General features: G+C 39.4%; 1 protein-coding gene across 2 annotated transcripts; it reads right to left on the bottom strand.

Annotated features, from left to right (window-relative positions):
• Nucleotides 1-3,408: 3,408 nt before the first annotated feature.
• nap1l4a (nucleosome assembly protein 1-like 4a) lies at nt 3,409-14,301 on the bottom strand. 2 transcript variants are annotated; one of them, XM_018664159.2, is made up of 15 exons: nt 14,184-14,301; nt 13,137-13,172; nt 12,669-12,741; nt 12,117-12,261; nt 11,475-11,561; nt 11,036-11,170; nt 10,884-10,955; nt 10,635-10,774; nt 10,263-10,408; nt 7,490-7,509; nt 7,251-7,370; nt 7,043-7,078; nt 6,790-6,843; nt 5,503-5,537; nt 3,409-5,125 (listed from the first exon to the last, which is right to left on the bottom strand). In XM_018664159.2, the coding sequence occupies exons 2-14, from the start codon at nt 13,150-13,152 to the stop codon at nt 5,532-5,534; spliced, it is 1,050 nt and encodes a 349-aa protein (XP_018519675.1). In that variant the 5' UTR covers nt 13,153-13,172; nt 14,184-14,301; the 3' UTR covers nt 3,409-5,125; nt 5,503-5,531. The 2 variants fall into 2 exon arrangements, with proteins under 2 accessions (XP_018519675.1, XP_018519674.1); XM_018664158.2 differs by lacking the exon at nt 5,503-5,537.
• Nucleotides 14,302-26,862: the final 12,561 nt, after the last annotated feature.

Here is a 26,862-nt window from a genome sequence, read left to right as displayed (position 1 = left end):
AACAGATCACCACAAAGTTATTAAAATTTATCCTCAGGGAAACATGAGAGTGTGTCCCGAACGTCATAGAATCCCATTCAACAGTTGTCAAGACATTTCACCCAACAGAAAAATGCCATTGTCATGGTGGTGCAAAGTCTTTAGGATCTATCCTCTGGGGATCATGAATGTCTATACGAAATTTCATGGCACTTTCAGTAGTTGTTGAGTTATTCCAGTCAGGACCAGAGTGGTGGACTGAGTAGCCAACGTTGCATCTTTAAAGCAATGCTGTTAAACTTGAGTTTTGTACTTCATGCAGCAGCTGAAAAATAGAGAGATCAAAAAGAAAGAGAAAGAATAGAAATAGAAAGATCAAAATGTCTCCAAATTAGCCATGTCCATGATGGGTCTGTAGTCAGTGTGTGCGAAGCTGAGAGTTCTTGTGTCAATGCCACTGGTAACATCATCAGATCTAAGAGGTAATGGGCTCTTTATCACACTGCCAGTTCAGCTCATTCAGTTCTGAGCACCAACCCGTCGTCAGCAGCATAAAGCACCTCTCTATTCCTTTCTCTCTCTGGAACTCAATCTGGCTCGCATCACTTCCGACCGGGAGGGGGACGACACAAAAGACCCCACACAGACAAACTTGTTCGCACACACTCATATGTGTGCTCACGTAGAAGAGCTGCCAAAAGCACCTTGGGGCCGAGAATGGGATGGTGGGTGCAGCTGCGTTTGGGAGGAAGGTCGGAAGAAGACTGCGCCCTTTACACTTCTGCTGGATGAGGATGAGACGATGGCAGACAGCGTTATTTGGGGATAATCCCAGCAGTCTGAATACTTTCCTTTGTTCTGCTTCTCAGGACATGTGCACAGCATAAAGATCATCTCCTAACTGATTTCTTCTATAAGAGCTGTTGATACAGTTAAACATCCTCTCTGTCTGTCCATCCATGCACATACACACTTGACAAAACATAAAACAGCTGAAGAGGAGTGTACAGAGCCGTAGAGAGCACAGAAGATAAAGCCTGATTTTATCCTCCCTTTTTTTTCTTTTCATTCTCCTGTCTTCCAACTGGATCAAACAAATTGATTTGTTTAATGAATGGTCTGCCCAGTTTCAGAGATCCCTCTCATTCTCAAGATAACCTTTCAAACACTGAATCAAAATTTGTAAATATATGAATCTCTCACAATAAAGACAGAAACTATTCTAATTTTGCTTCAGGAGGAATAAAGGCTTACAACTTTACTCATCTATATATGCTTTGATTTCTTCACCTACAGTATGTCAGAAATATTAAGCAGCAGGGACAGGGAGACATACAACCAGAACAACGCTGGAGTGACTCTGGGGTGAGTCTGTCTATTCTTGAGGGGCTCAGCAAAAGCCCAAACTTAAACCCCATAGAACTTCTGTGGAGAGACCTGAAGATGGCAGTTCACAGACACTCCCCATTCAATCTGATGGAGCACAAGAGGACCTGCCGAGAAGAATAAATATGGGATAAACTGCCCAAATTTAGGTCTGCAAAGCTTGTAAAGTCTTACCCAAGAGGACTCAAAGCTGTAAGTGCTGTAAAGAGGTGTCAACAAAATAGCGATTTAAGGGTCTGATACTTTCATAAATGAACAATATCAGTTTTGGATTTTTAATAAATTTGAAGAAGTTTTCTACAGTCATGTTTTCACTTTGTCATTGGGTTGAGTATGAAAGTAGATTGATGGGCAAAAAAAAGTGAGGGCATTTGAATACTTACTGAAGCTCCTGTATGTAGGTTATGCAAGGGGGATACATATCAAATTTAGTTGACATCAACACTGTAGATATCAATTTTCAGTGCAAACCAAAAGCAAGTGTACAGTTCCATTTCCTCGGCCTTGTTACTAAAAGCACAGAAATGAGCATTCAGACACAATTGGACTCCTTGTTACTGTGAGGCAATCCTCAAACCCCCACACAGCAGCCTCAGCATGAATAAGGTCTTGTTTACAAGTCTGTAGAGCAAAATCCCCAAAATTACAGAGGAAAACTGGAGGGAGAGTTCAGTCTGTGGTTTGTCTGCTGTGTAGAACAGAGGGATCGGAATTCAGTGCTGCCAACTCGTTCCCACCAAACATCAAAACCCCTCATACTTTTTGTTTTATTTGTAATTTTATTGATATTAAAAGCAATATTTTGAACTTTGTGAGTTGACAGTGACCTTGCCTGTGTCATGATCTTGATCAAACCTGTGAGACTTATTTTCTCACACGGTCATGTTGTCACCTCTGTTCCCATGAAGATAGAAGTATAAATGCACGCAGATCCAAGTGCTGCTGGACAAGGTGACAGGATAAGAAAGCACCTGTCTTTCAGCACTTAGCAGAAAACCTGCGTTGCTAGGACACAGTGTCGCCATCCTCTCTCCAGAAAACTTCAGAGCACTCAGCTATTATCTCCCACAATGCATTACAAGGGTTTCACAGAGGAGCGTGCATGCTTCCTTTATCTGCAAGACAGAATTCCAGACATTCTAGTTGCCTTGCCTGATATTGGGCTGACAGTAGGCAAATTCCTCCAGCCCTGGATACCATCCTGCTGTTACAAAGTCACCATGGTGTCTGTGAGGCAGAAAATGTCCTCTGCTCTCAGGTCAGTATGCTGGGGCTGTGACTGCAGCATCTTACCAATCATTTGCAAATCGTCACCTGATGCCCAGCGGTGAATAAGTGTGGCTATTCAGTGTTCCGTCACATTGTGCTGTCAACAGCATGTGGATTAACCCCAGGAAAGTCATCGGCACACACAATCTCTTGACAGCAAGTGAAATGTTGTGACCTGGTCAGTTACTGTAGTACTGTAAGTACCAAGCAGTTCCACTGGAGCAGTTGGGAACTAAGTGCATTGCTCAATAGGCCTTTCCCATAAGAAACATGCTGAGATGTCACGGCAGGAAAAGTACAGGTGTAAATAACAAAACTAATGAGGGCTGGATTCCATTTAGCTGTTTCAGGGTCCTAGTATTGTACATGCTGACTCACAGATTACTGGGACACTTGGATAGAACTGAACCATTGTTCATGTTATTACTAACACCTGTGCTTTTCCTGTTATGTCTCCTGTAAAAACCTCCAAGCAGTCACATGGAAAAACGTTATTCTGCCAGACACTAATATTTTTACCAGACTTTGCTCTAATCTTCTGCTATATCTTTTTGTGTATTCTTAATTTTAAAAGTAAAAATCAGTCTTTGGTGGAACTGCTCATATCTTCTAGATATACAGTATGTAGCCTGGAATGAGGGGTGGCAAGTGAACATTGCTTAATTTAAAGGGGTCACAAGCCAACAAGGTTGGGAACAACTGCTCATTACTACTGGTAAACGCACAGATGGGACACAAACACACACCAAGGACAAAGAACACACAAAAGACATCTCCATGTCGCACAACTTTAATAGAATATTTTAACTAACTCTGTACAAATTGAAAAGAAATATTGCGCAAGTAACAAATTGTGAATAAGAACCAGTTAAGGCCATTTCTAGCACACGGTCCAATGTGGTAGATTTGATGATGTCAACCGTGGCTCTGAGAGATCTGTCCAACAAGATCTACAATCGTTCTTTTTAAAAAGAGAGAGAGGGTGGGTATTATTTTGCTGTCGCTGCTATCAATGAGCTGCCACCAGGCAAAGGGGTCCAACGGCCAAAATCTAAGAGCAATATATAAAATACATTGGCAAACCTCTTCCATTTGTTTTCCACAGACATTCTACTGAATCATCCGACAATAACAGAAATATTTATATATTTTTTTAAACAACTTTAAACGCTGAATTAGATTACACTGTGTTAATGATAATTGGCAAACAACTTAATAAAAGAGGACGGTTTGTTTTGTCTTTCATTTTGGCTTCTTGGCAAAATAGTTTACATTTGATCCAAACATTCCGCTCCCTGTCCCATCACTGACTCTAGATGAAATTTGTTAAGAACTAAATACATACTGGAGGAGATACATTATAAACCACAGAGGGCTGAGCGTCAGCCACTGTGTCCACTTAAATCTGTCATCTCAGAGGAAAACATTTACCAGACTACATGTGATGCTTGGGAAATCCTAGTCATTTGATAAATTGTTCTTTGTATCTTCGTAACACAAGTTAAAAGAGTATTTCACAGGTGCTGGGGCAAACGGGTAAGAGTAACATATGGGGTTATATCTGAGGTATAACCACACACCTGTCACCTGATCTTAATTAGTGTTACGTGTCCACAAGCGCTCAGTTTAAATGCTTATTAATCCCAGTGCACCTAGGCAGAAGTGAGCAGTATTAATGGAGAACACAGTTCGTAAATGTTTAAAATGCATTTTGATCATAAAAAACACGACTTGGCAGTATTCACGTTTTGTTTACCTGCTAAGCCCAAATAATGTCTGAGCCAATGAGAAGGAGCCTGTAACTGTGGCTGGGACCTTTACAGAGATCCCAAAATGCACCACTTCAAACAGCTGCATGACACCAGAATAAATAGTCCAATGACATGACAATGAACATTTAAAAAACGTAAATTAAATTTAAAATGATACATTGTATGTCTCTTAAAAAAAACACCATAACAAAAGAAAAACACTTCAGCAACCCCAGTGAAAGATTAAGTACTTGTTCAGCAGTTTCCTGGTTAACTATCACTTATCTTGTTGGCATTAAAAAACCCTGAGTAACTGATTTATTTCCATGAAACTAAAGTTGGGAACCTTTCCTTTCCTATCCTTTTTTTCACAGATGAGGATGTTCTGAGTTTTTTGGCAGTAGTAACCTACTCCACCTTACCAAAGAAGACTGTTCCTATGTGATGCCATGGTATTTCAATTAGAGTCAAGTCACATCCTGCTTAGAGTTTGAATGAAGCCAAATAAAAAGGGGTGAGATGGGCGCAAGACAAAAGAAAAAGAAGTCATGCACATAGTAAAAACGCAGTTTGGTTTGCGTTCTATTGCGTTCAGGTGAGAGTCCATAAAAGGGCAGAGCCTGTAAGAGTAGGAGGACTTGCTGATTGGCTAAGAACTGAATTGACTGACAGCAGGTCTCCATCTCCCCTGGTCACCACGGTTACTGCTGTTTGCATTCGGCAGGCTGGGGCTGTTCTTTCTGTGGGGGGCGGAAAGAGAAACCAGATTTTAAAAAAATCATAAGACAGTGGCTGTTAACTAGCTAGTAGAAGAAGCTAAAGAGAAAGCAGACACTAGAGAATGGAGGCACCTGGTTTGGTACAGAAAAGGAAACAATGTTAGAAACCTGGGATGGGACTACAGGTGGAAAAACAAATACATGTAAAGTGGAAAGACAGGACAGGTGGAAGAGAAGCACTATCTACCCAAGATGTGAGTTAAGGGGCCTAAACACCTCCGACTACTGGGAGAATCAATGATGTAGTGAAAGAGAGAGGCAGCCAGAATAATAAACCAAAGTCAATGGACGAGACAGTGTACAATGTAATTGGGTCGCCATCCTTATTTCTCCCTTACCTAGAAATGCATGGGGTGATAATGATTGATTATGCCTGTAATGGAGGGGAATCCAGGGGAGGGAGAGACAACAATATGCACAAGTTTAATTGTCACACTGAGACATGACATGGTGAGCACAGTGAAACATTGGTGAAGTTGGTGAATTATCACCCTGAATTCCTGAGGCAAAATGAATAACTGCTAAACTGACAGCAAGTACCACGAGAGAAAAGCTCAACACAACAAGCTACTAAAGAAACTCTTTCACAGACACAGCAGTATTGTTGTTTACTCCCAAAGAAACTGCTTACAGGACATGTTATGCACACTTACTCACTATCAGACTGGAATAGCTCATAATGGAGCGCAGTCATTTTCGACTAAACTCTCACCACCAATAAACCACAAAATAAACGGCTCTTTCTCTGGCTGCCATTTCATAACATTTTGTAGCCTGAGAAAGTGAGTGTCGAAGAAGCAATCTCCTCTTTAAAACTCTACCGTACACAGAATGGAGTACATGTCTGAGCTGCTGATGGAAATTTGAGACAGAATGAAAAGAACTTGAATATGCGGAGGATCACTCAGAATCATTAGTCTATGCTGCAACTGTTATAACTGCAAGTTTACCTGGATTATACTCTGTAATCTGAGTTTAACTATAAAGTACAGGTGCTTTTGGGGGCAAAAAATAGTCTTTTAATCTAAAACTGTCTAAGTACAGATTGTGTCTCAACATGATCTTAGGTAAACCATGACAGTCAGGTTAATGCAGTCTATATAGACAGTATTTTCAATGCAGTGAAAGCAAATAAAAAGTCAAAGCTCAAGCCCACCATGTTAAGGTGATTTTGCAGTTATTTAGACAGCCACACTGGATGCTGTAAATTAGATGAAAACTGGGTTTATCTAATGTACACTTTGCTTATTCTGGCCTTTGAACTGTTCAGCACAAATCTGTATGTTTAAGTCAGTGAAATTATTTTATCTTGGAATGATAAAATAAGACAATGTTTCAGACTCAGTGGAGGTACCAGACAGCAATAGCATCTACACTATGTTAAGCAATGGAGGCCCATTCATTCCAATGGAAGGGGCTGACAGTGCATATGCTGAAAAAAAATTGCTATCACCTTCCCTGTCTATGCTGTCTGCCTACCTGGTTTTTAATTACATAGTGGACTGATTGTGTCAGACTGTGACAATGCAGAGAAGCACGTGTGTGGTTTTGAAGAAAATGTCCAAACAGTAAAATTAAATATTAATATTCTCAGCAGAAGGGACAAGTGCAGGATGCAAACTGACCTTGGGGTCAAAGTCTCCCTCATCATCATCATCATCACCCTCCTCGTCTTGTTCCTGAGACACAAGAACAAGATAACTGTGAACAATACTTGTTAAAGAAAAATATATAAGAGGGACTGGTATAATTCTAAATTTTAGCAGTGAGTGTGTATGGCAGCACAACTGCACATCCAAGTTCTGTGTGAACAGTGATGACCTAATGTCTGGTATTTCAGATCAAAAACAGTGTTTGAGTGAAAGTGGTATTACTAACCTCTTCATCTCCCTCCTCCAGCTCCTCCTCTTCAAACTGCAATAAAAACAATACAATCAAAATTGAAAACACACCCAACAGTGATGACAAGTTTAGCTTATATATCCTCAAAAGGGTGAGTTTGCCAACAGCCCATCTTGTTGCTAAAGTAGTGGAGCTTGTGTGTGCCTGCGTGAGCGTGTGTGTGTGTTGAAGGAAAATCACTCACACTCTCATCATCTTCCAGGGCCTCTCCAGTGAAATACAGCACAGCTCTGGGAACTATTCTCTCACGGAAGAAATGACCAATCTCAAAGTCTGTGGCTAGAGTGAACTCAGAGTCTTCGTCCTATAAAACATCAACAGAGACTTTTTTTAAATGCAGCCACAAATCCAAATTATTGATGGTAAGAGAAGCAGCAATAAAATGGGTGGTGATTTTAGAAGAATAAGCTACATTTTACTCACCATTTCTCCATCTGGTGAGGCTGTAAGGGAAAGAATATATAGAATTTAAGCAATAAGCACCTCATAAAACATCTTGACCAGGTATTTTAAGGCACGATAAAAAGTGGAAAAATGGGATTTTAGTTGGCATATTTATTTTTTAATTACCACTTCAGTTAACAGTCACAGTCAAACATTACATTTGACTCATAATTGAGATAGCTTTTGCATTAGCTGTAACTCAACCAACATCTGAAAGTTCATATATGGCAAAGACTATGCTTATTATAAATGAGGTCACACCACAGAGACGGTGACTGGCCATTGGCAAACAGCTGTACTCCACCACCCCATCAATACTGACTAAAGGCGACATCATCCTGTCCTTCCTGCTCTTTCAACACTAATGTATTAGGGAAAACTGCTTTGTTACACTTAAATACAATGTGAACATCATAATTTCATCATGTAGGTCCACTAAAGTACCACCATTAACATTCATTTAAAAAGCAGGCTCAGTATGAGTCATGCTTTCTGGGTAATGGGTGGAAGCCAGGGCAAATGAATTAAAATTACCTAGTGAGCGGAAGGTGGACGTTGCCTTAAGTACATTACAACTGATTTTCATAAATTCTTTTAATTAATCATAACAAAAATACCTTAACTACAAATGCTTGGGTCATTTTTCCTGAGTAACTGTAAAATCTCGCCCCAAAATACCTGCTTTGCTGGCAGTACCATACACAGTCTCCATTTATCTGGTCAAATGGTCTACATTATGACTAACAGCTTGATGTCTACACGCTACACATTTTCACAAAAAATAACACAGGCACCTGAGGTTGTATGACTACGTGCAATTCAATCAATCGAATCCAATAAAACACTAGTTTTGTATTTAATTCTAAAATAATTCCTCCAGTGCTGGAACCAACTTTACAACAAAGTCTGAGCATAAGCTAACTTCAAATATTCAAGAAGCATAAATACAAACTAACACATCAGTCAAAAACACGATTATGTCAAATATATGTTAACCATCTCTGTACCAACATTTCTTGTTACGTCTGTCGACATTATCACGGATGTCAATGTATCTGCAGTAAGCTAAAATCTGCCCTGCTGATTTATTAGTCTTATGTCAGGATTGAATACAGAATTCCAATGAGTTTGTGCAATAAGCAAATCAATGTTATGTTTTGCTGTTGGACAGAGACATTCTTATAATACTTTCTCTTACATCCTGATAGAAGAGATAAACTTGATGACAAAAATATGCACTTTCTCTGAGGGTAGATGTAGATATGAGAAGCTGCATTCATATTGTTTGGTTAGCGTTGCCATGGTATAAAAAAAGACAAGAACCAGTTTCCTCTTCAATACTTTTGTGGTGACTCATCAAAATGAATATTTACTGTGGCATTGCTACTTTCTTATTCAATATAATAAAATCTTTGTCCAGTAAAGAAGTATACAATAAATCTTGTTCACATATCCACAGGTGGCACAGCAGTTTAGTCACATGCACTCATTGTGGGTGTTCACATGATCAACAAGTGATGGCTTATTCACTTATGGACATCCCAGCCCTGGCGCTGCACACCTTAACACGCTTGACAAAGAGCTATTTATATTCACCAGTTATATACCAAGGATATGACTGAACCAGTAGGACAAACATTTGCTTAGCCAATGAGTGTTTAGGTCAGCCTTTGAAAGTCAGAATGAGTCCGGGCATGTCCAACAGGTAAGTTGACTGTACAGGAAAGACAATACAGTCATTAATCAAAGGTGTATTCTGTCTAACGTACTGATCCTTTCATGGAGAATTACTCACTACAAGATATTTGACTTACTGGATTTGTCACTGTAATATTCAGCTAATGTTTATTCAAATGAACAAAGGCAACCAAACTGGAACACAGGACTGACTTCCCCCACCTTTGATAAGAGAGTGAAGACTATGATTTTGGTTTTGCCATTTAAATAAACTAACTTTTTTTTTCTTTTTAACTAAACGTTGGTATTTCCTACATTGTTTTTCAGTCTGTGATTTGACTACTTCTTTATTTTTCTTTTTTTATCCTTTTGAAGCCCTATTAGCAAATGTATGTATAGATTGCTAATTTGTACAAGGTATAAACATTGTGCAAGGTTTGTACAAAGTTTTAGGCTAGAGGGTAGAAAGACTGGTGGTGGTTTTATTAGTGGCCTCACAACCTATCTTAGGTCAGTCATATGTCACTGTGTTAATGTTTTAGACCATAAAAGACCTAAACTCTCAAAGCTAGAAAATAATGAAAAACTGAAAACTGATGAAAAGGTTCAGAATTGAGTGCACACAGTTTCATGTGCAGAGTCCAGCCCCAAATAGCAACAGACATGCTGCCTGTTCAGCCTACATACTGCAGAGTGACTGCAAAATCTGTCAAGGGGTCTGGTGCCACCTGCTGCTCAATGCACTTCAATACAGTGTTGGTAAAACTGCATTACATGCATGTTAACATGTTGCCACACTGCCTGTAGGTAACCAAAGACATGCCCACTGCCAAAGAGGTGGATTTGCGTGTGGCTCTCCCTCTCAGAGCTTTCAATAAGTCAGGGTTTGCTAAAGGACTCCATACAAAATGTGTCTACACAGCTAAAAGAGCAGATGTTTAAAATTTAAATAGTCACTTGCATGATGGAGACATGCATAAATTGTTGAAAAGAAGTGGGAGTAATTGTTTTGAATGCGACATTTAGACCTCCATAGAAATTCATTTTGTGAGTGTTTTATTTTGTGTGTTCTCACCTTTGACAGGATTAAAGAAGTTGAAGAAAGAATCATTGGGGACCTGCTTGGTAACCGTGCGAACGGTGCCACGGCCTTTATGCTTCTGCTTCTTCTTAATAGTTTTCACTGTCACATCCTTCCCCTTGTGCCAATCTATTTGACAGCTACAGAGAAGAGGTGAGAGAGGAAATGAGAGGCTGCAGTCAGAAAGGATGCAAAAAGGTAAAAACGAAGACGAAATGCAGAGAGGAGGCTGATATGTGGGATGTAAAAATAGAACCAAAGAACAGAAATGCCTTACAAACCACACAATATCTATTTTTTCCTTAAAAGTCCACATCATGTCCAAGCCACAGGTTGACAAGCACGTTTGTGTGCTCTGGCTCTTACCCTTCACAGTCAATGATCTCTGGGCCCTCGAATGAGAAAGGGTCTGAGGCATCAGGCTCTGACTTCATCTTGTAGACTTTAGTGAGCACTGCATTGTTGAAGTAACCATTAGGCTCAAAGTGGAACTCTAATGTGAAACTCTGTGAGAGATAGAACAAGACAGATCATTTCACTCAGCATTCAAACTTAATTTAGCTTATTAATTTGTAATGACAGCGGTTGATTAGGACATCACATTATGACACTGACCATTGGCTGTCCTGGCTCAGAAAACTTGACTTGAATATCTTTCAGGTGCTTTAGGATGGGTTCATCGTGCTCCTGGTGGGAGATTAACAGACAGGTCAGAGACTTGTTCAAAAATGTGAAACGTCTATGAGCCTATGTATGTATCTATGTACCTGGAGCATGTCACTGAGCATGTCCACGCTCTTGAATATGGTGAGCCAAAACTCAGGAATGCCTTTTGGGTCTTCCTCTGGCGTGGCTTCCTCTTTCTTTGCATCCTCAATTGCAGCTTTTTCCTTTACTTCCTCCTGCAGGCAGTGAGCAGAACACTCATCAAAATTCACTGTGTAAAAATCTAAACAATTATTCAATTTGTTAAGCTTTCAAGAAGTCTCATTGAAATCAAGATCTTTTACAAAACACAGATCTTGATGTGAAAACATAAATAAATCCATAAATCCATTTTCTGCAAAATCAAACACTGACTGACATACTGATAATTTGTTAACATGTGTGGTGGTGAGAAAAATCTATTTTTCTTTGCTTTGGAAAACCAAAAGAAGGATTTATAAAAGTGATTCAGCTCTGGTGACAAACAAAGGTTGTACTTACAGCTAGCTCCTCCTCTTCCTCTCTGTCACTGTGCCACTCACACTCCTCATCTGTGGGTTCCACTGTTCCTGTGACAATCTCTCGTCTCTGTGACACACACATTATGGCAACGTTAATCATTTTAGAGAGGGATTTGGGAATATTAGTGTGAAATATCTGTATCTGAGCAAGCATTCATTCAACAAGGCTGAATTATTTTCAGCTAGCACGCTGAAATCAACACCATGTGAGACCAAGATGGACACACACACACACACACACACACACACACAGTACAAACAGGTGCAACAGGATTTCAGCTGCCAGTCTTCAGGGCGACTAAGAATGGCTGAGTTTTTGTCACTGACTCTGGAAATAGCCTTGACTGACAAAGGAACAGTTGACTACTCGTTGTGGCAGTTTTCAATTTAGCACCAAGGATCCGTCCTCACTGACCTCAGGTCGGACCAGAGAGACATAGTTCACCACCCATTAGTGCAGGGACTGACACAAGTGATTCTTAAATATTTTCTTTGCTTTGTTTGCATGAACATATGCCAAACAAAGAAAATTCTATAATTCCAGTGTTAAAGTCAAGTACAGTAGTGTAAACTTAAGAAAAGGTTCTGTTAAAATTAAAAAAATATATATTATCAACTGTACCTTGTCAAACAGTGGCTGGTAGAGGGCAGCATACTTCCTCTCTAGCTCATGGACTTCCTCATAGAACTTAGCCTCTATGTTAGCACACTGCACCTGTAGCCTTTTCAAGGCATGTACTCGCCTCTTCACTGCTTTGGGAAGCATGCTATGAGAGAAGAGAAACATGAGAACTGATGTGAACCATATTCAGTAAAAATAAGGTTATGAATTATGCTTTAGGAGGAAAACTATAACCTAAACCTGTTCTTACATAGTCTTTAATCTCTCAAAGTGGCATGTCTTCAAACTAGTGGAAAACACCAAAGGATCTCAAGATGGTTTTATAGGATTCAAAGATGACTTTCTGTGTGCTCAGAATGCTTACAGTAATACTGTGTCATTTACCTTAATTAATTCTTTTAACTCTTATTCATCAACTTTCTCTGTTTCTTTGAGAAAAATCAACAATCTAAAATGCAAGTGCTGGATTGCATGTATGACATGTTTTGCCTGATTTGATGTGATCAGTAGAATAGTGATAGCACACATACAGTATAAACCATCTACACTGACCTTTCCAAGAAGTGGAAGCTCACAGGTCTGTCCATCTGCCCACCTGGATTTTGCATCCCTTGATCCCCTTTACCTGCCAAACCAACAAAGAACATTGACGCAGGTGTATGTCTCACATTATCATCAGACAAATTACATTAGAATTACAACACTGTAGGTTGTGCCATTCGCTTCATTCAGTTATAGAGTGAAGAACCTAGCAGTGCTGTTTTACTCGTGACTAACCATACACTTACCAATGTAACAAAAATGATCCAATACAACAGCCTTTACAGGACTATGATTCCACTATTCCACTATCAACAAAACAAGTTAATGTTTTTACTACACTCTTTATCAGATGCATGCAAACATTCATATATAGCAGCTATTATCAAATACTGAGTCAAATCAGATGAAACCAATATTTCTCACATTAGATCTCTACTTTACTGTGGCAAAGTGAAACACAACTACATTTGTCTTTACCTTTACTGGCATCCATTACCTAGTGGCAACTCCTTCCTGTTAGAAGCAGATCAGTTATATTAGACATGTGCTCATCATGGGTAATGACAAGGATTGAATTTACTACTGGCAGAAGACGCTGCCAATAATGTAAATGAGGAAAACAACCAGTATCGATTGCATTTCATCAGCGAGCCCAGGTTTGCATTTAATTGTGCTTCTACACGTGAGACGTTTTTAGTCATTTCATTGTCTCAAATCATCAGTATTACAATCTCAAATGTAAAACATTTTATTTCACTTGAAGTACAAGCTGAGACAAGTGTCAGCAATGAAAAGCGGAGTGTCATAGCAGCAGCGGTTTTCTCCAACTGAGTAACAGCAACACTGGTGTTGAGCAAGCGCAGGCCGATGACGCACTGACATGCTAATAGCAGCTGGGCTGGCAACGACAGCTAAAGTTAGCATCTCTCCATTTGTGTAAATTTAAATGGATATCGCTGCCTGTGACAGTTACAGGGGACCACTGATAAAACTAAATTACATAAATCTACACGCTAACATCGGCTTACCAACACCCAGATATTCTTAACCACCCTTTATGGGCGGTGCCAGAGATCTGACAGCAGCTAACCGGGCTACCTAGCTAGCAAGAAACTCGAGCCAACGTGCTATGAACAATGCTTTGGCTAAACAGTAAGTGTGAAGGTTAACACTAAACATCAATCCTGTCCTCCACACTCGTACAAGATATCTGGAATAAATTATTCTAGTGAATGGCTGAAGCAACAGCGCCAGGCCTTTCGATTGTGTAGATAAAACTAGCCGTTAACGTTACGGATGCTAGCCCACTGTTAGCCGCATTCACAAGCTAGTGTCAGCTAGCTACCATTAGCTCGCGGGTTAATAAAGGCTCCAGAGTCAGAGCAAAGTGTCGGGAAGACAGTAAAGCAGCGGTTTGTCAAATAAGTGAGATAACTCGTAACGTTAATGATCAATGCTCTAAATGGGAAAATACGTTCACATTCATGGAATATCTGAGCTTATTTGCTGTTTTACCTATCTTACCTCTAGCTCAGCGGAATTCTCGCTGGTCGCTCCGCTCACGCGTCTTTGCTTCAACCCCCACGCGCGAGCAACACACGCGCTCCAGCATTCTGGGTTCTGATTGGACAGCTGGTGAAGGAGGCACGGTGTTGCGTTCAAGTACTGCGTTGCGAAAATCTCATTCCTGGGGAGAACTTACAAGGTTTCTCAATCCGATCTGCCCTTTCAAATAAACAGAAAGGCAACAAAAAGAACAAAAAAAACTGTTTGATTAAATACATGAAATACAAAAATAGAAATGAGATGTATCTATAGGCAGTTTAGTGATATGTGCAGTGTCTCTGTGAGTTCCACAAAGTGAATCAGTGTGTGAAATACAAGTACAGGCAAAGACTAACTGGCCTGTTAGCTGGCACGCCAAGGGCCAAGAGCATGAGATGTCTGCTTATGAAGACTTTTGAGCCAAGTCTGTTCAGGTGTACTGCAAAACTGACAAGCCCGGCAGAAGGAGAGCACAGCCAACCAGAAATGACTAACAAAGACAGGGTCAAACATAAGGCCATCTTACTCCCTCCCATAAGATAGGGGGAACATTTCAAATGCCACTCAAGTGACAATGTGTTCTGCCCATGGGTCCCTCTAGTCAGCTGTATACCTTTGGCAAGCTTAAGTGCCCAGGTAGCAACAACACTGTTCTTTTTAATTATACCCCATGCTTCCTGTGCACACCTCTGCTCATACCACTGGACTCTCCATCTTAACATTACTGTTAAGCTTTGTTGAACCACATGGCTACTAACTTATATTTCAAAGCTGTACATAAAACTCCATATAAAGTCAGATGTCAGCTGTCAGCCTGCTGAACTCTGAAGCATCATGCACACACTCACAATTGTCCTATGGACTGGACACTGTGCAATAAGACTCATACATGCACACCACACACACATACACACAGACACACACTATTAAAAAAACAAACAAACAAAAACACTGTACACTCATGTAAATACTGTAGGCTATTTAATTTAATTAATTATTCTGGATGTAGATATGTATGTATATATGGCACTTTCTCACTGCTGTTTGTGCTTACTGATCTGGATGTCAAACTTCATTTCATTGTCTGAGTAATGTACTCTGTCAGTGACAATAAAGTTGAATCTGAATCTGAATCTCAAGTCATAACTACAACTTGTGAGCCACATTGGCCAAACGGTGGTTGTAAGTAATCAAGATTTCATCTTGGTGAATTGTCTATTGATGCATGTTGTAAGTGCCCCAGATTATGTTTAGACCACAAGAGGGCTTCATATACCTGTGCTTCATCGGAGACAATGAATCTCAGTGTCTGTACACTGAAAGAGGCTCTCATATTGTAAAAATGTGTTAATAGGTTAACAGTTGATTTTGTTGTGTTGAGTATGTGTACTGTTGTGTTTTTCATATTTTCCCACCAGCACATGTGAAAGACTCACAGATGATTTTCACTCTGAGACATATTTGACAAATCCTGGAGATGTTTTACCATGTTTTTAAAATGTATGGATAAAACAACAACAACAAACAAACAAATAAACAAGCTAACTAATTACTGAACAGGAACAAACAAGATATATATACATTTAGGTCCACTGACTTAGCTCTTAGTATATTAATATAGCTTTTAGAGATGGCTGGATGATTGGTTGGTTTATGATTGGAATGACTTAGTTCAAATCTCTACACAGTTTGAAAATATGTAAAAGTACAGTTAAAGCTTAATATTTTGTGGTTGTACTGGTCAACAACTGGTTGGGAATGACTTTGATAATATGAAGTAAAGATGATAAGAATTATTGTAAATGACTAAAATGCAACATTTCATTCTTACACCAGAAAATAGATGAAAGAACTTTTCTGTATTAAAAAAAATAACATATCAAAGCCATATTTGAGAAAAGTCATCAATGAGCACTGGTAGTTAGTGTTTGCATGAATTAGGTGATAGGACTATCATTTACCTGCTTTGTCAGATAACATCAGTGTTTTTATTGGATCCAAGAGATGACGTGAGGGGGAGATTTTAAATGTATGTGACAGTTTCAAAGTGGAAAGTGGCAATAGCTGCGGGTCATTTTCTGTCTCCATCCACAAATGGACAGACCCATTTGTTCTTCTTCCCTCGTCATTAGAAATTACATCTCAAATTAGAAAATCTTCAGCCTTTTCACATCTCATTTATTTAGAAATTCTGTGTTTATTTGAAAATGTTCTGTCGTAAGGGCATGTCAGAAGACTAAATCAGTGGCGATCATCTGTTCATAGACAGTATCCCACTGATCCACTGTTACCTTTTTTCTCTGAAATAGCCCATTGGGTAACACACATAAAAAAAACACTAAACTTCTGTTTGCTATCAACCATTATGTAGTCTACACACTTGAGAGGAAGTGACAGCACCGGGGGCCCCTCGGGGTACGATTGTGGTGACCAGGCTTTGTGCCTGTCACAGTGTGACATTTACCAGTACAGTTTGTACTCACAGAGGAAATCAAATGTGATTGTGTAGCATTTGGAATGAGCCTGGGATCTAGAAACAAGTGTACAGTAATCACTAAATTTGGAAATGTAGGGCGGTGGTGGTGTCATTTGAAGTGAAAACTGTGGCTAAATGTACAGAGGAGCTCACTGTGCACTATTACCTCAATGTGATGTGGATCTTTGAGTTAACCTTAACAAATCAAAGAATAAAAATGACTTTAAATTCAAGTATTTCAAAGTTTTTTTACAGTTTTTGTTGAGGTGACTGTGATATTGCTAAGACAATAGTTACACCTGCAGCTCTCACACAAAGCTATACTTTTCAGCCTCAGCCCATCAGCAAGTCAACTGTGAGATTAAACCTTCTTTCAGTCTTTTGTACCCACCCTCCTGAGTGGGCAGCTCGCACCTGGCTGCGAAAACGTTATGTATGCCTATGTGTCTCCACTTGTCTTGTCTAAGGGCGTGCCCAGCTGTGTGTGCGCACATTTTATTGTCAGAGAGGATGCAAGATTAATTCTTATCACACTTCTTTGCATTCTATCAGATTGGCTGATAGCCTCCAGACCTTCAAGCACTGAATCTCTTCTACTATCAACATTATGTCTGTGAATTACTAAGGAAGCACTACAGGATGGATGTTAAGACGTGAAAGTCATGAATCCATGCACTCATCATACATCACTCTTTGTCATGTATAGCGGGCTGTTACAGCTGGAGGAATCACAGAGAACATCACAACCAAATTCACAACTTGCATTACTCCTCTGCCTTGATGATGTCATAAGTGTAGCCTAAAGGCAAATGTGCCTCCACCCTGACCCAAACCCAGATAGGTCAAATGCATGTTATCTGTCAGTAACAGTAGTATAGACTGTCTGTCTGTCTACTCTGTCTTTTTAGTATGGTACCTACCCAACACTCAAATAAGATGTGTGCAAGCTATCTTGTCTACCTTAGATTTTTCTATTTCTTAATATTACATATAATGTACTTCTGTCGCCTCTCTGCATACAACACCAAGTATGTCCTAGAAAAGGGTTATCTCCCCTGTTGCCCTTTTCTCTCTGTTTTCTTGTCATACATTTCTTGTTCAAGGATGTAAAGATAGAGATTGATTTATGTTGCTCAAATGGTAAACTCCTCTCTGACAAATTTATGATTTTTTTGGCCATACAAACAAAACTGACTTGACTGTATGGACTGTGTTATCTGGCAGATTTTTATATCCTGTTGTTATTTCTTCTTGGTAATCAGCTTTTGCTCAGACATGTCTTTCTCCCAGTCACTGCTGGAGGTTGACATTTACTAGTGTATCTTAAAATGATAAAAGAGACATACATTTCATCAGTGTTCATCCCTTACAGCCTTAAATCTTCCTTATCATTTCTGCTTGCTCTAGTTTGTTTCCACGACTCAAAAACGTACAGGTTACTAGGTGAGACTGTGTTTGTCAGTTTCAGTTTAGTAACCATCTGGTGACATGATGAGGAAGACGTCTCCTTGCCTTCTGCCAGATGCATGCTTGGGCCCTTGTGAGAGTGAATAAAAATATGTGACAAAAAACAGTAAATGAATGATTGAACCCTTTGTATGCAATCGCCTTCCCATTTTCATACATGGATTAGTCAGTGTCTCAGCATTGATTGCTTGAATGTGCAAATGTATGGCACAGGCAGACCAAGGGGCTCTGTTTATCATTTAAATGCTCTCTAATCAATATTTTAACTCTTAGAAAGAAAAGTAGACGTTTCAGTGCCTATATCGTCATGGTCTGGAACCAGAGTGGTCCAGACTCAGCCATGGTGGTCCAGGCAAATGCCCCCTGTTGTAATTTATTGCTCTCTGTCTTTGTATTTTGTGTCCTTGTTTCTCACTTCTGTCACTTGCACAAAAACATGCACACAAACACACATACACAAAAAAAGAGAGAAGAAAAGAATCGACTTCCTCTTGAAAGTGGGTGTCATGATAGCTTTCGTCTCTCTCCGCTGATTGAACACGTAGCAAAAGTGTCTCCGTTTGGCCCCTTCTCATCCCACAGGGGTATTGGTTTTGTGAATGAAGTGGCCAAACTCCCAGATGGCAGTATTGATATGGCTGGGAGGACAGGGCAGTGTTTACGAGCCACCCTGCCCCTGCATCCTCTGTTGTCCATTAAGCCCCTCTCCTCCTAACGCATGGGTAATGGCCTATCTGTACACCATAATCAGACAGACAGACACACACACACACACACACACATACATACACACTGACTGTAAAAAGCCATCAAAAGAAGACACACAAACAAGCACATACACAGCTAGCAGCCACATTGACACAGCTGCAGTCATTATTCACAGGAGGAGGTCTAGGGTTGGGGGAGGGATGGGGAGGAGGGGGCTGAGGGATGAAAAATGGCAAGCGGAACTACTACATCTCGTCTGAGGTGGCTGCGACAGAGGGGCCCCGCGTGCGAAACAAAATCGGCAGAGCCATCGATCCAACTTATGGCAGGCTGAGTTCTCTGCTCACGCTTTATGCGATTTGAGTGCAATTTACTTTCATCTGCACCGATGAGCAATTTCAATCATGACATCTTGTTTGTTTGTTTTTGTCTGTGTGTTGTCCTCTGCAGTCGTTCTGATTCTGCAAACCTTTTAGCAACCAACAAAAACACCCCATAACACCTACCATCACAGGCGCAGACACACACCAAATGACAGATTTTCATGTGTTGACAAAGAGTAAATGACGAGTAACTGTTTTTTCCCTGTAATTTCAGTATCAAAAATTTGACAACAAAACAAGGTTTATTCAAATTCTGACAGCTAAGGATTTCTGCCAAGGACACACTTACTTTCATATTTAATCATTTTCATTATTAATATAATTAGTCTGCAAAAACCCCCAATTATTTTTGATAAGAAAATGACTTATGTTTCATTGGGTTTTGTGTCCACACAAACATCACTGTATGAGCGATTCAGTTTCATGTGCTTTCAGTTAGGATTTCCTCTCTGCAGCAGTGGTGGATCACTCTTTCATGAAGCCCCTGAAGTCTTGAAAGGGGACATTTTTTTATGTAGTGCTAACCAGATCTGCATATTGGGAGCACAAGTTATTATCTTCTAGGAACACAATAATTGAATATGATTTCATATGCTTCTCTGTCCTGCAGCTTACCCACTTCAGATGCACACACCTCCTCAAAATGGAGATTTTAATCAAGTTTCACCTACAGATGTCATACGATTCAATTCTTGCTGCTCCGGCACAATAACACTGGCGTGGCATGTAGAAGATGGCAAAAAAATGACAATTGATATACTAACAGAAGACAGTTAAAAGTTCAGGATGTTTGAGAGAGCTCATTCCCACTAACAGTGTCCTTCCCCAAGAATATTGATACAAGGTGAGGTGCAACTGTGTCACGTAACAGTTCCATATTTCCAACTTTTTGAGCAAAAATATTATTGCACTGCTTTTAAATACCTGTCAGTTCTAATACAGAAGAATTATGGTTGTGACTGTTTCACTTAAATGTGGTGATTCAAAAATCCCTGAAAAAGAAATTCACATCTCTCATTAATCTTGTGAACAGTTCATAATAATCATAATAATCATCAATAATTGTTCAACAGTAGTTCTTTTTGCATGAATGGTTTAAACAAGCAGGATACAGTCATATGACTGGAAGAACAAGCAGCAACATCACAGGTGGGGTTTATCTGAGGCTCCAGCTGCTGGATTTTTGTCATGACCTGCAATAGCTTGGCCCTCCAGGCTGCTGGATGACAGGGGCCCATTAAGGAAAGGTAAATCTAATTAGGAGTCTCTCTAGCCACAGCGCTGTGTGTCACTGCTGGAGGGGGAATGGGCAACGTTACAGCATCATTATGCTGCTTCTGTGACTCCAACACAGGCCAAATGATTGGATAAGACTTTAACATGGTGCTTAGACTACTTATCTACAAGCAGGTTTATGTTTCTGGAGACACTGGGAGGTCAGAGATGAGAAGTGCTGAGTCGTAAGAGTGGTTTCTTTGGATGTGTTGTAGCTTTAAGGAAATGTACTACAAGACTGTGTGTCAAACTAATCAACGTCTGCATGCATGGATGTGTGTATATATAAGGGAGTGGATCCTGTTCTCAAAGCAGACATAAATGGTTTCATATTTGGATAGATCCTGACAAAAGTGGTTTTTCCCATCATTCCTTGTAGCCTGTGAGCAAGAAATAAACTTATTTGTGCTATTTGTGTCCAGTTAGTTCTCAGACCACTTAGAATGATTGATGGAAATCATTGTTGAATGACTTATAACTCCTCATGTCAATTTTTGTCCTGCTGGGCATATCCAACATGACACACACAGTAGATATGTGGATGCATCCGGACCACAATCAGACTTATCAGATATGACATTTAGAAAAACACTGGCTGCTCAAGAAACAAAGAGCAAGAGAGAGGCATAACACGTGTAGCCTAAAGCACTGATGATGTGTGGTAGAAAAACTTCAACGAATCACCTAGAAAGTTTAAGCCACTCCCTCCTTTTAACTGCTCTTGAAACGAACTGGTGGGAAATTTTAAGTACATAATCCCTTTTTGATTTGATGTCTTAAACATCCATGTTTCTTTATCATCATAACCTGCTGTTCCTTTTCTAAATGGGCCGTTGTACAACACTTGACAGGAACGATTTGTTTTCCTCAAGAGGAAACGAAGATCGGTTTCGTCATTCTGCTCAATTTAGAAATTTTCAATCAGCTTTCCCTGTTCAGCCATAATGGGATGATGTTAAATTAACTTTGCACACTGGTGTGAATGTTTGTACCTTTGGATATCAGGATACAGTCACACTGAAACCAGATGACCCCTCAAAAAAAGAAACAGTTTTTCTGAAAGTGTTAATGGGATAATTCTGCTTTTGGGTCTAGTGGTGACGTTGTCATGTCATATCCACAGCTGTATTTATTGGCTACTGTGACACCAACGTGAATGACGGCAGTTGATATTGGCCATTGCGCACAAGCCTCTAAACTGCTCGCCCACCCCAGGAACACTTTATACCACTGCTGTCAAATTACACATGTAGAGAGAGGCATTGGAGAAGCACTCTACGTGATTAGTCATTCCACTTAGCAGCTGTATTTTGACACATGCAAAAACAATCACAGTCATCGCCAGTCACAGTTGCTCTGTTAAAAAGAGAAAGAGAGAGACAGACAAAAAAATATAAACAATCAATTTATTTACTGTGCTTGAGATTACTGAAATAATCACTGAATAAAACAGTTTTTCCTAGAAATTCTCATGTTTCTATTTATGCATTTTATTCAAAATTATCACACTTTGATTTAGCTTTAACATGGATGTGACTCAATGCAATAACATTATGGAAGTTGAACCATAAAATATTGTATCTTTTTGGTTTGATGAATGCTAGCCAGCTACAGATTTATGAAAAATTAAAAGAAAAACTAACATAAATGGTTATGTTAGAAAGGTCTCGGGACACCACACATCTCTGCTTTTCTGCTCCTTGTTCTCCACCTTAAATAAAAATAAAACTCTGCTGGAGGAATGAACACTGTTCTTGCAAAAAATCTCATAGATTTTCAACTGGGTTGGGTTGAAGACTTTGAAGGCCATAATATATGATATTTGTTTAATGTATGTGTTATATATGTTTTATGAGAACTCAATACATTTTGTGGCTTGTCTTTCTTAGGGTGCTTTCACACCTACTTTGCTTGCAAAAATCTGGTCTGACCAAAAGAGGTAGTCTCGGTCCAGATCACGCTCAACAGCGGTTCAGTTGGTTAACACTTTTTGGATGGTTTGGACGTTTCCGACGAATTACAAGACATTGAGGCAGGCTTGTCACCCGTTAACCAGTAGAAGAAGAAAAATAACCGGAAGAGAAGTAAAAATTAGTGGGGGGAGACTAAATATTTAACTGTAATTTGGTCCAACAATTAAATCAAAAGTCAGCTTGAAAAATCACATAAAACTGTTGAAAGTTAGAAGTTATTAGTTGAATTAGTTGAACTGACAACACACCAATGTAGGATGCACACCCATCTGTAAACTAATCAAAGTCAAGCACGACACACATCGGTGATGATGACAGGACACAGGTATGTCATGAAAGGTCTGTACTTCACAAAATTGCAATGTGAAACCAAAACTGACCAGATCAAATGTAAACAGTGTGACAAAAACATGAAATGTGTTTTCATTTGAACTTTAGCTAAATTTTAACCTTAGATACATTATTTTCAAACTGCAAATAAACCACAAGTTGTGACTTGGAAAGCAAACAAGACATTAATCAGTCACTATGGATGTGTATGTACAGTATGTACACAATGAGGTACTAAGTTAAGAGCAATACGTTTGATCTTAATCACAAGAGACAATCAATCATACTTAATCATCATCATATAGTTAGCTCAAACATCACATTTGCAAAGTTCCCTCTCAACAGGCAGACAGAACAGCCATGACACACATGTACGCCCGTCTCTACACATATACACACACACAAGTTTGTGTCATGCACCAAGCACTACAAGCTGATATGTTCATTTTGAAACTGTTTACCCAACATTATTGCAATTAATAGGACATTTATTTTGTGTTTCCTCTTCTCTTCATCAACTGGATGAGTCTAATGACCCCCACAAAGGTGACCGTCATTGTTCAGCAGCAAAAGAGAGAAAAGAAATGTGGGGGATGATGAATAATAGCCCAGCTGGTCGTGTTAGCTGCAATTAGCCCGTCTGAAGTCCCACAATTATGCAGGGAAAAGCTGACACTCACAATGCCACAATGCTGCCGCTGAATCAATACATAATTATAATAATTATCATCCTGGTGTCATTTGTGGGCATGTCCGACACTTCCAGAAAAGAAGATGGAATTGGATAAGCACTGGATGAATGGCAGAGAGATATCACCTCTTCAAGTGCAACATTTCTAACAAAAGGTGGCCTCAGTTCCTGGTATGAGCAATGACAGGGGTCAGCTTGGTGGTGACGATGAGTCAGCCTAACTACATACAGACAGACAGGACTTTGCAGTCCATCCACAGCTGAACTTCTGTACACCACAGCAAGAGTCAAGTAAGAGAGTGTCTACCTTACAACTACTAAACCTTAAACTCATCAACCAATCGTTTATGAAGATAATTCACTTCCACCACTTTCAAATCTTTCTCATGAAGAAAGATTAGGCACTTACTTTGAAATTTAAATCACATGTCCCTTTACTCCTGCCCTGCTTAATACCTGGGTACATAGCCAGTAGGATTTTCTGTATGTCTCCTACAAAATGTGACACTGTTTTTTTTAAATTGTAGTAATATAAAATTCAGAATTTCAAAAACTGAATTTTCTTGTATTTAGTGTTAAGATTCTGCAAATCATTAGAGCAGAAATGATTAGTTGGTTAACTGATTACTAGTTTTGATAATGTGATTGATGTGCTTTACTTTCCAGTTTAAAATGTAAAATGTAAAAAATGTTCTGGTCCCAGCTTCTTAAATGTGAGGATTTGCTACTATTTATTTATTTATTTATCACTTTTAATTTGATACTTGGGTTTTGGACTGTTGATCAACACTCATTACAGGATTACATGGAGTCATGAGGTGCTGTGGCTTCCTGACAACAGAGAGCTAAAGCAGTCCTGGGACATTATTATAACCCCACGTGAATGAATGTAATAAATGCTACTCTGCAAGTTTTATCAACTTGCATTTATGTATGCCCACAACACTGGACTAACACCGCCTTTTATCATTAAGGACCCCATCCAATGAAAACATGTCAATATGTTGTTTTTTAAAAATATGACACAAGACATATCGTGAGTGAAATACTCACGATGGCTGAGTATTTCTACCTAGGAATTGCTGTGTACCAGTAACAATCTCAAACACATAGATTCAGACTGAGTTTCATGCGTCACATATCTATCCTGTCAACTTGTGGGGTGCAGCAAACGAAATCTGAAACCTCCAGCATAGAGCGTACTTGTCAGTACAGAGAGTGAGAGTTTGCATTAGCAAAACCATTAACACTGTGTCCATCCCTGCCAGTTACAAGCTAGCAAGCTAACAAACAACATGAAGATGCTAGTCTGTGATTTTGGTGCACAACATGCTCTTCATCTGATTGAGGCTAAAATGTATATGGCTGAATCTCTCCAATGTTTCCTCTTACGGTAGCCATCTTGATGCATGCTGCTCTTTCACCGTTCAACCTAGCAGTGGTGGTGAGCAGGGCATATTGTTTTTTTTGTTTGTTTTGTTTTTTTTTTACTTTTTATGAGGGAAAACCATGTTAAACAAAATATTAATCATAGCAGAGTATTTTTGCACACTTTAAAACATGTCTGAAGGGTAATTTAGGGGTTGGATATTCTGTTCATCTGAGCCAGGTTTTCTTTGGCACAGTAAAAGTAAAGGCAAGGGCAGATCAGGGAAGCTTTTTCTCTGGGCAATTGCAAATAACCAGTAATAGGTCGTGGTCTTGATAAACTGGGCTGACACAGGAAAGCAGACATTTGGAGGGAGGAGAAGGAGGATAGCAGTTTATCTTGATCCTGATTCAGCCTGTAGCTCCACAGACACAAAATCTGGTGGGCTGCTGAACAATCATTAAGTCTCTTGAGGTTTGGAATACAATTGTTTTTTGTTTTTTGTTGGTTTTTTTATCAGTATTCTTTTTTCCTGTACTCACTTAGCAAAGATACACAATTATGTCAAAACTGATGTTATTTTTTCAGAGATGAGATGTATTTTTAAATGGAAAATGTTTTCTGGATGTTTTAACATGTCATTGTCTGGGGAACCTCAATAACTTGTGAGTTATTATGGCAGCGTGTAATTTAAATTTTCTGTCTTGTATCATCTACATCAACCCCAGGAGTCATTTGTAAGATGCCTGATTGCTTTTAAAAAAATAATAAACTACTTCAAAGACGTGGATGGAACAAACCATAAAACTGATAATTGTTCCTATCTCTGGATAAATGTCAAGCTTCCGCCTGTTGCTTTTATGTTGTATCACTTTCAAAAAAGGTCAAAATAAAGAGAGTAAAGCATCATTTCTAAAGATATACCAGCTTATTCTGTTTCCATGTGGATAATAGGCTTAAAGAAGGTGGAAAGGTGATTTTCTATCCTATTGTCTGTTTGTTTTATCTTTCTTTCTTCATACTCACTCTGGCATCCCCACCCAATAAAAGAAGGAACTGCCTTCGTCTGTGCCCGGGGCTACATCAGTGCTCTTTAGCATTTTCAGCTGGCCTGTTCAGGTTGGAGGAAGAGTCACACTGGGGGCCGTTTGTCTTCTCTGCACTCTCGCAAGGTTGCTGTTGTGGCAGCATGTGGCCAGAGGTCCACAGATAATCCTTTTACCTCTGCTTGCCCGTGGGCACCATATACATTTGTGGGCACCATACATGTGATTGTGGACAAAGTCCCTCAGCCAAACGCGGCACAGATTCACTTGATGTGCTTGTTGCTGAGGTAAGAAACAGACACTGTGGACCAAACAGGAAAACAATGTGTTGTTCTCGCTCTCCTCATTGAGAGAGAGAGAGAGAGACTGTGTGTGTGTTTTTCCACAATCAAATCTAATTTGTGAGGATCTGTGGAGATTGGATTGAACTGATAAAGTGACTTAATTTTCCACAGTTGACTTTTCTCTGGTTTAACCTTTATGTAAAGCCCTGAGGTGAAAGCTTTGATTATTGTCTAAAGCTGACCACAATATATCCAGCAGTTTGTACCAACAAAACTTCAGTTTACATATGTAAATGTTGATCAAGTAAGCTGCAAAACAATATGAAAAAAATATTAATTATTAATATATATATATATATATATATATATATATATATATATATAGTTGCATAACAGACAACTAACTAATGTATTTAAAAATGTTAATTATGTTGTAATTTCAACACTGCATTTTTGATGACCAATGAAAATGTGCCAAACATTAGGAATATATTGCTTCAAACATAAATTCACTGTGTTTCTATGTGGTTTACGAAAGGTCATACATACTGTAAAAAGGCGGCAACAAGTTAGGATGTGACTGATAGATTAGAGGGAGATTGGCGTGTTTGACGTCAGAAACTGCAAACAAATGACCCCATAAAAAGAAAGAACCT

The sequence above is a fragment of the Lates calcarifer genome, linkage group LG10 (assembly GCF_001640805.2).
Source record: "Lates calcarifer isolate ASB-BC8 linkage group LG10, TLL_Latcal_v3, whole genome shotgun sequence".
Classification (NCBI taxonomy): domain Eukaryota; kingdom Metazoa; phylum Chordata; class Actinopteri; family Centropomidae; genus Lates; species Lates calcarifer.
The sequence above is the reverse complement of the archived record's forward strand: the minus strand, read 5'-3'. Positions and strand labels throughout refer to the sequence as shown.

Excerpts from the sequence above, each read along its gene's own strand:
- nap1l4a (XM_018664158.2), bottom strand. Across the intron at positions 10,956-11,035 it reads TGCTCAGTGACATGCTCCAG|GAGCACGATGAACCCATCCT; the intron begins GTACATAGATAC and ends ATCTCCCACCAG. Across the intron at positions 7,079-7,250 it reads CCCTGGAAGATGATGAGAGT|TTTGAAGAGGAGGAGCTGGA; the intron begins GTGAGTGATTTT and ends TTTTTATTGCAG.